Genomic DNA, 16,410 nt, shown 5'->3' on the forward strand with positions numbered 1-16,410 from the left:
CTGGGAGGACAAGGCAGACACAGGCAGGGAGACAGTTCAGAGGCTACAGCAGCAGTCCAGGCAGGAAAGGCTGGTAGCTCAGACTGGGAGGACAACTAAAGGACAACTTAGAGGAAGATGTAGTGAGTGCCATTCTAGGCTGAGGGCTGAGATGCCATCAGCAAGACCGATCTCCAGGTTTCTGCTTCAACAACCAGGTGATTAAATGGGTCTGAGAGGGGACTAAAGAGGAAGCGGGAGGCTTTTTTGGATGAAAGATCTGATACAGCATCTACGTGAACCTAAAGATGAGGCATGGCAGGATGGTGCTGGTAATGAATGCCAGGATTAAGACACGTCCTCTGTTTCAACAGAGGCAAAGGAGAAGATCGGTATGTTCAGCTAAGTATGGAGATATGATAAACAGAAGATCAGCAAGTTCCCACCTGATCACGTCCATTTTCCCAACTGTGTGAGGCAAAGGATATCAGTTAAGACAGGTTAGGGAATGAAAGGTGGAAAAGAAAGGGAAAAGTTGAGGAAAGGTGCAAAGTAGAAAAGCAAGTCGACAAGGTAAGAGCAGTGTTAACAGTGGTCTACACTAAAGGTCCATGTGAAGTTGTGGGCAGCAGCATAATGGTCCCTCAAACATGTCAATGTCCTAATCCCTGGAACCTGCAAGCACAGTAAGTTACACTGCAAAGGGCAATCAAAACGGAAGAAGGAATTAAGTTTCCTAGTCAGTTGACCATAAATAGGAAGAGTATCCTGGATTATCCGGGAAGGCCCAATGTAATCTTAAAGATCCTTAAAAGTGAAAGGATCCAAAACAGTCAGTGACAGAGTGAAGTGGTAATAGCAAGACTTGACTGGCTACTGCTGGCTGTGAAGATGGGAGGGGGACATAAGCTGAGAAACGTGGCAGCCTTTGGAGGCTGGAAAAACAAGAAAATGGTTTATCTCCAACAGCTTCCAGAAAGGAATGCAGCCTTGGTGATACTTTGATTTTAGCACAGCACCATCCATTTTGGACTTCCGACCTCTGGAACTTTAAGATAATAAGTATGTTCTAAACCACTGCTACTTACTAACAGTCATTTGTGACAGCACCAACGGGAATTTATACAGTGGTTATCATCAATTCCACAGCACGGCCAACACTGACTGAGGGTTCTCTATGTGTCAAACACAATTTTAAGCTCTTTACATGTACGACGTCTTTTAACCCTGACAACCTTCCAGTAAGGGAGGGTAAGATGGTTAGTCCGATTTTAGAAATGAAAGAACTGCCCAGGGATACCCAGTTGTCAATGGCAAAGGCAACATTCAAACCCAGAGAGGCTGACTACAGCTGTGGCACTCTCGGCACAGTCAGTGGATTTCAATGTTTAAAGTGAGCACAAGCTGGAGTTGGTGAAGCCTACGCTCTGGGCCTCATCCTCAGCAGGTCAAGAGTGGGAGCACTCAGACAATGCTGATGCTGTTAGACTACAGGGGCATCTTTTAACTGTGCTACTCTGCCTCTGTGGCCTACAAGTAACTGCAGAATTTGTCTACTAACACCGCCACATTATTGAGGTACATGTGTAAAAAGAGCAATGTTAAACACTTAAGTACTGTGTCAAGTACTTTACAATGATTATGTCATTTAATAGTTGTAATAAATTTGTGCAGCAGAAACTATCATTACCACGTGAGAAGTTGGGAAATGGAGACTTAGGGAACCTAAATAATCTGCAAACTGCTGCCTTGCAGTAACTGTCAGGCACAGGATTTGCTAACCCCTTAGGTTAAACCTTCAAAGCTGCCCTCTTACTGACTACACACTGTATTATCTCTCAGCAAAAGTAAAACTAGTAGAATCCAATTGTAAAAATAACAAAAGAAATCTGCATCTGGTCCTAAAAATAAAGGATGGCTGATATTTAATCTCTGTTTTATTAGCAAATTAATTTCTTGGCATTTTACACCTACCTATATGCCTCACTCCAGTCCCCTCTGGCTATCAAGGATAAAAGTTTGCTATTATGTTTCAAAGCTTAGATCAGAAGTAGTGTTCTGCACAGGCCTTTTCCTGGATGACTACAGCTTTTTAAAATTTCAAACAGTCTTCTGTACCATTCTCACCGCACAAATCAGACCTTCCTGGTGGATACTGCCATCGGCTTCTCATCACTCTTACTATGTATTTACATGCTTGCTTACAGCTTCTTGGAAAAAAATCTTTGTTTTTACTATGTAATACTTCCAATTCTCTCTGCATTGTTAGCTCTCATGCTCTTTAAAATCTCTGTATACCTCCAGTTTACTCATATTTACATACACGTGAAAGACAAAGTGATTTGCTCAAACTAATAAAAGCCAAAAACTGGAAAGATATCACCTTAAACCACAACATGGCAACCTCTCATGTACAGTAAATATATAATTTTACTCTGTAAATTGACCACCCAAGGGACTATAACAAACTGGTCAACATATGGTCGTGGTCAACATAAGGATCTAGGCCTACTGTACTGATATGTACAGGTAGTGTATGTCCAATCTATGAAATCAGTTTAGGGACATGGTCAACTATAGAAGTTCTACTGCATATCAATTGAATACAATGTCATTTTTATATCTTGTAAACTACTTCTGATAACCAAAACATACATTAACCCACTACCACATAGAATAATGATAAAGAAGTATTTAATATTAACTAAATTATTACTTGTCATGAATTTATTTAAAAGAACAGTAAGAATAAGAGCTTAGTAGTAAACAATCTTTAAGGTACAAGATGTAATAGTAACAACATAGCACAGCAGTTAAAGTTAAGATTCAAACTGTGAAGCCAGAAAGCCTGGGTTTGAATCTGCTTTTCTCCACTTGCTAGCTATGCCAGTTACAAAAACTTCTTTATTTTTCTCTGTTGTAGTTAATTGTTTGTAAACATTTTAATAGGTCCTATGGTAAAAGGATAACATGAAGATCAAATAAACATACTACATATATGAAATGCTTAGTGTTTGGTCCAAATAAGTACTAAAGGATATGCAAAAAACATTATGTGGTGAATAAACGTATAGAAAGAATTTTTAAAACTCCCTCCTGATGCTAACTGTAGACTAAAAACCATTATGATACTAGGACCCTTCAACAGTAATAATGTGAATTCTTTAACATTTATAGAATGTTAAAATTTTATAGCTATTTAAAATCCTAAATCACTCTTCTAATTTAATCATCTGGAAAAGTGTCACTTTCCAAAATGAATGTAAATAGCCCAGAATAAATTCTCCTCAAATGTAATAATTAATTACAAAGATGATGGTGATTACCACACTCAACACCTGCTGTTTATAAATAGCAATGCTTCCATGTGTCTTCAGTATTTACCAGGACTCTATTTATAACATTCAGATTTTAATTTATAGGCCTGATTTTAAAACACAAATAAAGATACAATGTTCATTTTTCATAAAAGGTAAAAATATTTAACATTTAAAGTGTTGTTGTTTTTTTTTTTTTAAATGGCTCTTTGTAAAGCGTTATCACAGTTAAGGGCTGATCACAATTCTAAAGTGTGAATTTTTTTTGTAATTTTTTTCTCAATTAATCTTAATCACACATCTTTCTTTCAACTTATCTCTTACTTTCATATTCTCATAAGCTTTCTCCACCCTTCCTTGGGCACCAAGTGTGCCTCCCCTTCTTACTTTGTGTAATACCCGTTTTCACAGGCATCTTAGCACATTTTGTGTCTGCTGCTATGACTTTGAATAGCCGGCCGTTCCTGCACAGACAACCTGGGTCTCCACTGGAACACCCAAGCCAGTCACATCCCCTCGGCACCTCTGGTCAATGGGAGTTCACAGAAGTGCTGCTATTTGTGTACAACAGGTGCTGAGTCTGGCAATCACCATCACTTTTGTGATTAATGATTACATTTAAGGAAAATTTATCTGGGCTATTTACATTCATTTTGAAAATTTTACCTGCCTTTTGAAGCTTCTCACTTTGGTAACATAATTCACACCCCTGACAGGAGGGTATTCAGTAGTCAAATGAATTTGTGGTTAATGATTTTTGTTTACAGGGCCCTAGAGCTCTCTTTGGAAAGTAGTTCATGTTCTCAACCACATTTTATCTTATATCTTTAAATTTTTTCTGGCAGCTTTAGGGTTAGAGAATGCAGAAACTTCGCACACTGTGGAAAGATTATTTTTGGACTATGGAGAGTTAAAAATCTCAAGAATTTACCAACTAATGATTACTGACTATGAAACTGCCCAACTGGGTTTATATTTTTTGAAACTGGTTTTATTAAACATTTAATGAACCTGATAAAAATACTGATTAAAGAATATTAATACCACAGAATACTTAGGTACCAATCATACAATTTCCAGTGTGAACTAATACCAACTTTCCTTCCCCATCTTAGAAGTACCTACTACCCTGAATTTCTGTTCCTATCATTCTCTCTTGCTTTTCCCACATACAGCAGAATCCCTAAAAAGACAGTTTAGTATTATAAATTTTGATCTTTATGTAGATGAAATCAGGTTACATTTTCTTCTAATTTAATTTTTAGCTTAACATTTTGTTCCTGAGGCTTCTGTAGCTCTAATTCATTTACTGAGTGATACAGACTCCACTGCAGGAATATGTGACTTCTGACAGCTGGGCTGCTCTCAGTGCTGCTGCGGAGCCCTCTCCTACTCGCCTCTCTGGACGTATCCTGCGGGCTCCCCCAGGAGTTCTGAGGCCACGTGGCACCCACATCTTCAGCTTCATCCCCGATACCCTCTGTCCCCCAGCAGTTGTGCAGTTGCCTCTGTTTCCTCAGCAACATCTATTATCATCTATCTTTATCATTTGTGCCAACATGGCAGGTATGAAATAGACTTCATGAAGTTTTAAAAATTGTTTTCATTCTTAAAGATAGAGCACCTTATCACATATTTGCCTTATTACATTAAGATTTTTTTCTATGAAGTACCTGTTAAAGTATGTGCCCATTTTCATACTTTTTGATTTGTAAAAACTTGAACATTCTAAATATTAATCTTCCCTCAGATAATGTGTTGCAATAATTTTTTCTAGTTACTTTGAAATGTACAACACATTGTTGCTAATTATGCATTACTACTTATACACTTATCTTCTACCTAATTATGTTTATAGCCATTAACCAACCTCTCTTCGTCCTCCCTCTCACCCCCACGACCTTCCCAGTCTCTGGTATCTATCATTACATTCTCTACCCCCATGACATCAACATTTTTAGTTCCCACATAAAAATGAGAACATGTGATGTTTATAGTCCTCCAGTGCCTAACTTACTTTACTTAATGACCTCCAGTTCCATCTATGCTGCAGCAATTGACATAATTTCATCCTTTTTTACAGCCAAATAGTATTTCATTATGTACGTATACCACATTTATCTGCCGATGGACACTTGGGCTGATTTCCTATCTTTGCTGTTGTGAACAGGACTGCAATAACCACATGAATGCTGGTATCCCTATTAAACGCTGATTTCTTTTCTTTTGGATAATTATCCAGTGGTGGAATTGCTGGATTGTATAATGGTTCTATTTATAGTTTTAATAATTTATATTCCTACCAACAGTATATAATAGCTTCCTTTTCTTCTCATCTGAGCTAGCAACCATCATTTTTTTGTCTTTTTAATGACAGTCATTTTAACTGGGGTGGTTTTAATTTCCATTTCCCGGATGATCAGAGATGTTGAGCAATTTTTTCATATGCCTATCGGCCAATTTTGTCTTCTTTAGAGAATCGTCTATTCGTGTCTTTGTCCACATTTTACTGGGATTTGTTCCCCTATTGTTGAGTTCTTTGTATATTCTGGATATTAGTTCCTTGTCAGATTAAAAGCTTGGAAATACTTCCCCCATTTGATAAGTTGTCTCTTCACTCTGCTGATTTCTTACTTTCCTGTCCAAAAGCCTTTTACTTTAATACTGACCTATTTGTCTCTTTTTTGTTGCTTGTGCTTTTGAGGTCTAAACCACAAAAATTTCTGCCTAGACCAATGTCCTAACGTGTTTTTTCCTATGCTTTCTTCTAGTGGTTTTATAGTACCAGTTCTTGCATTTAAGTCTTTAATCTATCCTGAGTTGGTTTTTGCATATGGTAGTATTGGAATTCAGTTTCATTATTCTGCATATGGAAATCTAATTTTCCCAGAACCATTTATCAAAGAAGGTGTCCTTTTCGTAATGTACATTCTTGGCATCTTTGTTGAAAATCAGTTGGCTGTAAATATGTAGATTTATTTCTGTATTCTGGTCCCGTGGTCTAGGTGTTTGTTTTTATCCAATACCACCAGCATTACTACAGCCTTGTAATCTATTTTGAAGTCAGGTATGTGATGCCTCTAGCATTGTTCTTTTTGCTCAGGACTATTTAGGCTACTTAGGTTATTTTATGGTTCTGTACTAATTTTAAAATTTTCTAATACTGTAAAAAATTATGTTCATATTTTGATAGGGATTATACTGCATCTGTAATTACTTTGGGCAATGTGTCATTTTAATATTAATTCCTCTAATCCTTGAGCGTAGAATGTCTTTGCATTTGTTTACATTCTCTTCAATTTCTTTTATCAGTGCTTTATAGTTACCTTTGTAGAGATCTTTCACTTCCTTGGTTAAATTTATTCCCATGTACTTTTTTTGTAGCTATTTTAAATGTGATTGCATGTTAATTATGGATGTATAGAAACACTACTGATTTTTGTTTGATGATTTTATATCCTAAAAGTTTACTTATTTACCAGATCTAAGAGTTTCTTGGTGGAGTCGTCAGATTTTTCAAAATATAAGAGCACATTAACAGCAAAAAGGGACAATCTAAATTCTTCTTTTCCAATTTAAATGCCTTTTCTCTTGCCCAGCTGCTCTTATTCTGGTGTTTAGAAGATTTTAGATTTTAGATTTTTCCCATTTAGTATGATGTTAGCTGTGTGTTTGTTATATACAACCTCTACTATAGTAAGTTCCTTCTATGTCTAATTTGAAAGTTTTTATTATGAAGGGATGTTGAATTTTATCAAATATTTTATTTACATCTACCGAGATGATCATATAGTTTTTGTCTTCCATTCTGTTGATATAACACCTTTCTTGATTTCCATATGGGATAAATATCACTTCATCATTATTCTGATGTGCTATTGGACTTGACATGCTAGTATTCTGTCAAGGACCTTCGTGCCTATGTTTATCAGGGATATCGGACTATAGTCTTTTTGTTTTGTTCTTTTCTGGTTTGGGTATCAGGATAATTCTGGCCTTATAAAATTATATCATCAGCAAAAAGGTACTTTTTTTTTTAGCACTTCTTTAATTTTATGGAACAGTTTGAAGAAAATTTTATATGAGAAGATATTTGATACAATTTCAATTTTTAAAATATTTGTTGAGACTTTTTTTGTGCCCTAACATAATGATCAATCCTGGAGGATGTTCTATTTGCTGATGAGAAGATGTATATTCTACAGCTGTTGGATGAAATATTCACTAAATGTCTGAATTTGGTTTAAGAGGCAGTTTAAATCCAATATTTCTTTGTTAATTTTCTGTCAGGATGATATGTCCAGTTCAGAATATGGTCTTGAAGCCTCTACTGTACTGGAGTCTTATCTCTCCCTTCAAATTTAGTATTTTCTTTATATGTCTGGTTATTCTGGCGCTGGGTACACTTATGTTTAGAACTGTCATATCTTCTTGTTGAACTGAATTGAATCCTTCATCACTGTATAAAAAGCCTGGACATTTTCTCTGTTTTTGCCTTAAAGTCTGTTTATCACCACTCACTTTGGGTTTCCATGGAACATCTTCTATTTCATTATTTTCAGTCTGTGTCTGAAAATTACAGACAAGGTGAGTTTCTTGGAAACAACATACACAGTACATACAGTCATTTTTTAAATCCATTCAACCAATCAATCTCTTTTAAGTGGAAAGTTTAATCCATTCACATTCAAGACTTTGATACGTGAGGACTTATTCCTGTAGTAATATTGATTGACTCTTGGAGATATATATATACATATACTTTTGTTCTTTTCTTCTTCTCTTATGTTTTGTTAGTTTTCTATAGTAGTAATACTTGAGTCTTTTCCCATCCTTGTGTGTTTGCTTTGCCACTAATTTTTTTTAATTTTTGTGTATTTTCACATTAGATACCATTCTTTCACTTCCAGGTATAGACTTAGATTTCTTGTAGGGCCAGCCTAGTGGTGATGAATTTCCCTCAACTTTCACTTATCTGGGAAAAGACTTTATTTCCCTTTCATACATGGATAATTTTGCTGGGTAAGCATTCCTGACTGCTTAATTTTCTTCTTTCAGTACTTTAAATAATATACTATTCCATCCTCTTTTGGCCTACAAGGTTTCTGCTGAAGTATCCAGTTAGTCTGATGGTTCCTCCTTTAGGAGGGAATAGATTCTTTTCTCCTGCTGTATTTTAGCATTCTCCCTTTGTCTTTGACTTGAGATAGTCTGACTATGTGTGCCACAGACAAGACCTTTCTACATTGTATGTGTATGAAGATCTCTGAGCCTCCTATATCTGGCTGTCTAAATCTCTTGCTAGACACGGGAAGTTTTCATCTACTATTTTGTTAAATAAGTCTTCTAATACTTGTTTTCTCTGCATCCTCCTGGACTGCAAAAACTCAAGTATTGAGTCAATTCATACTGTGCCAAATGTCATGTAGGCTTTGCTCTATTCTTTTATTTTTATCTGACTGGATTATTTTAAAAGATCTGTCTTTCTGCTGCTTAATCTAGTCTATTGTTGAAGTTCTCAAGTGTACTTTGTATTTCGTTCAATGAATTCTTCATTTGAAGTATGTTTGGTGTTCTTTTATGATACATAACTCTTTGGTAAATTTCTCATTCATATCCTGAATTTCTTTCTATTGTATCTCAATGAGCTTTAAGATTAATATTTTGAATTCTTTCTTTGGCATTCCTAAGAATTCTTCTTGCTTGGGATTCATTGCTAGGCAATTGTTGTGGCACTTCTGTGGAGTCCTATTTCCTTGCTTTTTCATACTTCCCACATTATTCTGTTGGTATCTGTGCACTGGTGTAGCAGTCACTTCTTAGGGGAGAACTTTTTCTTTAATATGTACCTACGTTATCTGCTGAGTAGGGCACTTTGGCTTTAACTGTGGTTGCATGTAGTAACATGATCTTGTCAGCTATAAATATTATCAGTGATATCTGATTTCCTCAGTGGCTTAGGGTATGGTTATTAGTGGAGGTTGAGGGCTTAGATGCTGGCAGAGCCTATTTTCGAGTCCCAGTGGTGACAGTAGTGAGCTGAGTGTGTTTGCCCTTGGGCCTCTGGGTGGCATATGTTGGTGCTGATGTTAGTGGGTCCTAGGGAGCTAATTCTTGGGCCTCTAGGTGCTTTGCTTAAATGCTGACAGTAGCACTGGTAGGCCAGGTAGGTGGGTGTGTTCTCAGGCCCCTGGGCAGGTATGGCATTGACAATGGCAATAGGAGACCTAGAACAACCCTCTTTGTCCCAAGCGATACACATGCATTTTGGCAGTGGCTGTGACAGGCTGGGTAGGCCAGTCTCCAGTTCCACAGATGGTACATGCAGGTAGGTGCCAGCTGTGGTTGTAGTAGTTGGGTGGGTGAACCCACCCTCCTCCTTCCAGGAGGAATATTTGATTGTCAGTAGCAGGTGATCCATAGTTAGTCCTCCAGACTCTGTGTGCTCTGGCAAGGAAAAGGGAGGTGAGATCAAGGCTGGCCTAGGCTGGCTTGTCCTCAGGCCTCCTGATAGTATATACTGGTGATGGTTGTGGTAGGCAGATGCAGGGTGATCCCAAGGTCCCTGGTGGAATGTTTGGGGAAGGGGCAGCAGCAGCTATGTGCCACCCTGCTCCTGGGGAGGAAGAGGTTGTTTTCAGTGCCAGTAGCCTAGGAAGACAAGTGGAGAAGATATATTTTGCTCACACTTCAGCCAAGCAGTGACAGCCTGTGCTTTGCCTGCACTTTAGCCCTGATGATGAGAGCTCACACTCTGCTTGTGTTTCAGCTCAGTGGCAACAGCTGTAGTGACAGCAGCTGTGGGGGCGGGGGGTAGATGCTCTCTGAGTGTATGAAAATATGTGGTGGTTCTGTTGCCAAAGGCAGCAGGTTCACTGCCGGTATCCTGAGCTTCAACCCTGGCAGCAGATAGCCATGGTGATAGATGTAGACTAGGGACATCAGTGGGGTTCCAGAGATGTGAAGATGCAGGCTCTGATGGGTCCCAGAATAACATGAAGTCTACTGGGCACTGAACTCTGGTTCACTCAAAATGGCCTTGCTGTAAATCACTTAGGACTCAACAGTTACACCAAGCCAGTGTGTGGGACCCAGTGAACTCCCTCTCCAGAACAATGTTGTGGTGCAGTCTTCAGGCAGCTCTCCGTGTTAGTTTCCAGGCCCACATGGGTCACGGGGCTCTCCTGTGGCTGTGATTGCAGGAGTCCACGAAGACAATGCAGACTACCGGGGGTCTCTTGGTTATGCTTTTCCCACACTAAGAAGTCTCTCCAAGCTCACAGCTGATTCAAGGGGAGCAGGCTGCCTCACTTCCCTCTCCTTCCTTGCTTTAGGTGTTTCCTGACACTTCTCTTTTGAATTCTGGTGTGCTGTCTTGGATGATCTATTTGAAGGGTCATGATCTACTTCCTAATTCGGTTCTTTTATGAAGAAGGAGAGGGAAAGAGTCAGCCATCTGGAAGCCCCCTCCTTTTCTGACTTCTTAAGCTGCACACATAGCAGCTTTCTATCCTTTTCTAATATAGGCACGTGTGGCAATACAATTTCTTCTTACAAGTAACGTTTTAAACTATATTCACAAATTTTGACATATAATATTTTCATCATCTTTCAGGTTCTTAACATCTTTTTTGCTTTCCCTTTGGACTTTTTCTTTGATCCATGAGTTATATTGAACTGTGCTGCTTGATTTCTAAACATTTAGGGCTTACATTTTTGATATGGGCTCTAGTTAATTATATTGTGGTCAGAAACCAGGGATATGCATTATACCACTCTTTACAATTTGTTATTTGTTTAAAGCTCCATCACATAGTCAATTTTAAGAAATGTTTGTGTCTGGCCAAGACAGGAACTATACTACTGTGCTCTTTCTTATTCTTATACCATACCTTTTAGTATTAATTTATGAATTACTAAGATAATTAATAATATGATGGTATTCAGTGGTAAAATTTAGAAATTTTATGTGTAGGAGGATATAAAGTGAACTGTGTCTTTGTCATTATATGATAACCTCCTAGCTCTAGGAATGATTTTTGCTTAATGACTATCTTACCTATTTTTAACATATCTACTCTAATTTTCTTTTTGGTTACCACATTTTTTCCCCATTTTCCATATTTTCATTTTCAACATTTCTCTATCCTTCTATTTAGATATATCGTTTATATGTAACACAGGACTGAATTTTTAAATCTTCAGATAACTTTTATAATATAGCTATAGTTTCTGATAACATGTGAATTTATTTCTAATATTATTTGGTGACTTATATTTTTCTCCTTTTTCTGCAATTTTCTCTATTGCATTCTTTTGAAGGTTTATTCAATATATGTTTCTCCCTCTATTTGGGAAATTATACCCCTATCTTTCTATTCTTTCAGAGTTTAAATCGGCATGTAAAAATTCTAACATAAACTAAAGTTAAAAAAAGTGTTTCAAGGAGCTTAAAAGCATGGAAATACAAGAATGTTCCTCCCACTATATGTACAAGTTATTATGCTTCACATTTTTGTCCTCCATTTGTTTTTTCCCAGAAATCGTTCTACACTGTCAATGTTCAGTTTTACCCACATATTTACACTCTGCCCATCATGTCTTCCAGAACCGTGAATCTTCCCTTGTCATTTTCCTTCACCCTCTGAGTACATCCTTTAGGATTTCCTTTACATGTGGACTGTAAATAACAAATTCTGAAATTATGTTGGTTTCTCAAGTTCTTCTAAAAATATCCTTATTTTACCCTCATTCTAATTTACGGGACTCTACAATTCCAGATTGAGAATAATTTCTTGAGCCTGCTGGTGCTTGGTCAGAGGAACTAGTTCACCATAATGCTGGAAAGGAAAGTCTCTCATCAGCTGCAACAATTCACTGTACTAAAATGAAGTGGTGTATTCTTTGAAATTATAAGACAAAGGAAAGCTACAAGAGTGTCTCCGTTCTCAATAAGTGGGGATCCTGTCAGACCTTTACTTTGGCAAAAGAAAAGGGAAGTCCAAGAAATCTTAGAACTTTAAAAACTGGGAATAACTATTGTAGCAATCTTACCATGCTGTTTAGATTTCTTTTTCTTTTTTTTCTTCTTCTTCTGTTTTGGTTTATAGTGATCTTTATCTCTCTTCTCTTTTCTTTCCTTATCCTTTTCTTTTCTCTTACCTGAGAGATTAAAAGCAAATACTTCAGTAATCATGATTGATCCTGAGCTGTTCCTTTGCAGTTAACCTAAAAGCAGCATTTATGTTTTAATCAGCTATTCCAGTCACCTGCCCAGAGTGGATGGATGCAATTAAACTGTTCATGTCATGAGAGTCTGGAACTGCTGATTAGCTTATTGGCCTAAAGAGGAGATCTTCATTAGCAATGTTGAGAAATCCCAACTCCTGACACCTTAAAGTTAATACAGACAGCAGTTAAAAACCTATAAATGAGTAATATCCTCAATTTTCCAATGCAGTGAGAAGTTAAACTCCATAATTTATAAGACTTGACTGAGGAGACTCTGCTTTTTCATATATAATTTAATGAGAAAATACGTTACAAGATTAGAAAAAAAAGACTTAAAGGACCTTTCTTTGGAAAAATTAAAAAAAAAATAAATTCTTATATAACTCCTTCAGTCTTTCAACACTTTCCCTGTACATATAAGAATGGAGGCTAAGAACGTGAAGACACAAACTTATTTCATTATGGCATTATTTTCCCCAATCACGTGTACTTTAAAAAAAAAAAATGTTAGAGCAGCACCTTAGAACATTTTATTTCAAATTAAATCATCATATATCTCCTAGCAGTTATTGTTCTAAGTCAGAATGGTTTAGCCTATAATTTATCAAACATATTTAACCAACTTTTAGTGACCCAAGTTCTAGTTAGCCAATCTATAGAATATTTAAGACCATTATTCATTACCTCATCACTTTTAGTCATCACAGCACAGAGGACAGAAAAGATAGCAAAAAAAAAACAAAAACAAAAACTTATTTATAAGGCATATCAAAGAAAGTCTGAAAAAAAGACTATTTAAATGCATCCTCTCTGTCTTAACAGTATTAAATAGAGGCTTATTTTTTAAATAGACATAATTTTAGCTAGGGATGATAAACACGAAAGTTCTCAGAGAAAGCCAGAGGCTCCCTCTGCAAAAAATACAGATAAAACAAGATACATATTTAATAAATCATGTATCTGGAGCTGACTAACACTAATAAGTACTAAAACAGATGATCACTTACACCTAAAGAAGCAATAACAGGTAAAGAGTAAGGGGCAGACTATGTCCTCCCTCTCTGTCAAGGTTTATAGTCTTTTGCTTAAAGATTACTTTCTGTTCATACCAAATGCTGTTGAGCTTTTTTCTTCCAATTTCACTTTTTTTTCTGTTTTCGATATTCCTGTGGGTTAGGGGAAAAATATGCAAGTTTAGTTAGAGACAAAAGTATGGGATGGTGTTTTAAATTATTAATATAATTGTTCACAAAACGCTACATAAGATTCTCTTTCTCCTAAAGATCTATGTTATTTTATTGCCTAAACTAGTAATGAAGAAGTAGGCTTTCTTACTTCAAAAAAGCAATAAATTAAAGATGATTTTTGTTCCTTCAGACTACCCAGGTTCAAATGCTGATTCCACCATTACTAGCTTTTATGACCTCAAGAATGTCATTTAATGTCTTTGTGTTTTAGTTTCCTTATCTGTCAAATAGAAATAAGTATATCTACTTCACACTGTTAAAGGATTATGAGTCAAAATACGTAAAATATTTAGTCCAGTGCTTGGTGAATATGCAGTTTTTCTTTCTTTCTCTTTTGTGGTAAGATAATAATTTGAGACCAACATTTCCAGAAATTGCATAAATATAAGTCTAGCCATTAAAAAAAGTTAAGATATCTATACTAGGCAACCAGTAAAATCTACCCTTAGCATCATTCATTGTCTTTGGCAATCCAGAAGACATTAAAATCCATGTGAGCACGAGGTCTATATATCATATCTATTTCTGTGAAGATATGATATGAATGCTATTCAGATCATCCAAATGAAATATTAAACTCTATATGAATGGACACTGGTTTTCAACAACCTGTATAAAATTTTTAAAGTAATATTTAACCTCTTATTGCCTAAAACACTTTGAGCTCCATCACGAATTCATTGTTAGATAATGGCCAAAATAGAATTATTCTACAAACCACTTTTGGTCTATATATAAATGTAAAATACAAAGGCATATTTAAAAATCCTGTGACACTAAGATATTACTATTTAATAGTCCAAAATACATTTTAAAACCAGTATAGCACCTCAATTACTGTGAGGCTAACTAACACTGATACATTTAATTAAGCTACTCAACTCAAACCATTCGCAGGGCTAACACCTTTGTGGCTAGGGTTAATCTAAGAAAGACACCACAGTGAATTTAAAATATAATTTTTGTCTATTAAATTATGCTTTGATATCAGTTACTTTTTGACTTTTTAATTGCTCTATAACAATATCGAAAAATCTGGCACTTCATTTGTCTTATTTCAAACATTTTATATAATTTAAACATAAAAATACAACCCTATTCAAATCAAATGTTTTAAGGCTGTATGTAAATTTCAAATTAAATATTTCCATTTGTTATTAGAAAAAAATGAAAGGAATATACAACAAATAAAAATATGATTAAATTTCCTTAGTATCTATTGAACAAATGCATTCCTTTTTTCTGTTTACTAATTATCATACCAGGAAAACCCTATAAATTTTACACAATTTTCTTTTTCTTTTCCTTTTTTTTTTTGAGACAGAGTCTCACTATGTCACCCTCCGTAGAGTGCTATGGCATCACAGCTCACAGCAACCTCAAACTCTTGGGCTTAAGTGATTCTCTTACCTCAGCCTCCCAAGTAGCTGGGACTACAGGTGCCCACCACAACGCCCAGCTATTTTATTGTTGTAGCTGTCATTGTTGTTTGGCAGGCCCGGGCTGGGCTCGAACCCACCAGCCCTGGTGCATGTGGCTGGCACCCTAGTCACTAAGCTACAGGCGCTAAGCCTATGCAATTTTTCATGAAAGCCAAAAAGCATTCACAAGTGAGTAGGGCACCAGTCCCATATACCGAGGGTGGTGGGTTCAAACCCGGCCCTGGCCAAACTGCAACATAAAAATAGCCAGGTGTTGCGGCAGGCACCTGTAGTCCCCGTTACTGCAGAGGCTGAGGCAAGAGAATCACCTAAGCCCAAGAGGTGGAGGTTGCTGTTAGCTGTGATGCCATGGTACTCTACTAAGGGTGACAAAGTGAGACTCTGTCTCTAAAAAATAATAATAAAAGAAATGTGCTTTCTAAATCCTCTATGGTATTACAGATAAACTCTGAAGCAGCATTTCCTCTTCGGTTCTTGTTTCTCTGGAGCACTCAGTCCCCACAGCAAAAGAAGAACAATGATGGAAGTGGAGCCAGAGAGTCAGATTAAAGGAACTGCCTTCCTGGGCCATCATTACTGACTGGAATATGTGCCACCACTCATGGTACTTGGAAGACAAAGAAAATAGCTAAGAACAATTCCTCCAGAACACAGAGGTTAGCACAGCAGAATGATCAGTCATTCCCAGAGTGCTTTCAGGAGACCCAGTTCTGGATTCAGTTTTCTATGTTCTAGTACAGGGGTCTCTAACCTGTGGCCCATGAAGTCTCCTGCTGATTCTGTGAGGGCTTTTTTAGCTTATCTGGATGTCATATATCACAGAAAGTATACACAAATTTTTTTCTCTCTTTTTTTTGCTAACCAACTTTCATCAGTGTTTGTACGTTTACTGCGTGCCCCCAGAATAATAACTCTTATTCTTCCAATGTGCAGCAGAAGAAAAATAAAAGGTTAGACACCTCTGTTAGTCGTTCCTGAACCTTTAGATTTCATAAATGGTAAAATTTCAAAAATGAAACTGGGGGACTAAAAAACGGTTGTCAACGTTTTACACAAGATATGAAAATAGTCATATATGCAATAATGGTGGGACTTTTAAAAATACTCTCACACAAATAGAAAAATACAGACCTATTATAAAATTCAACAAAAGGATAAAATTTAGTTTTACCAGAAGTTATTTCACCATACACT

The 16,410-nt window shown here is 36.6% G+C and overlaps 1 protein-coding gene across 1 annotated transcript in view; it reads right to left on the reverse strand.

Moving 5' to 3' along the window:
* Positions 1–16,410, reverse strand: part of PHF20L1 (PHD finger protein 20 like 1) — a 79,264-nt gene that overhangs the window by 17,024 nt on the left and 45,830 nt on the right. The window contains exons 13-14 of the mRNA XM_023514946.1: positions 13,637–13,693; positions 12,351–12,458 (exon numbers count right to left, since the gene is read on the reverse strand). Of these exons, the coding sequence (XP_023370714.1) occupies positions 12,351–12,458; positions 13,637–13,693 (165 nt within the window). The remainder of the gene's footprint in view (positions 1–12,350; positions 12,459–13,636; positions 13,694–16,410) is intronic.

Source organism: Otolemur garnettii, unplaced genomic scaffold, assembly GCF_000181295.1.
Source record: "Otolemur garnettii isolate 467f Iridium unplaced genomic scaffold, OtoGar3 scaffold00062, whole genome shotgun sequence".
Taxonomy (NCBI): Eukaryota; Metazoa; Chordata; class Mammalia; order Primates; family Galagidae; genus Otolemur; species Otolemur garnettii.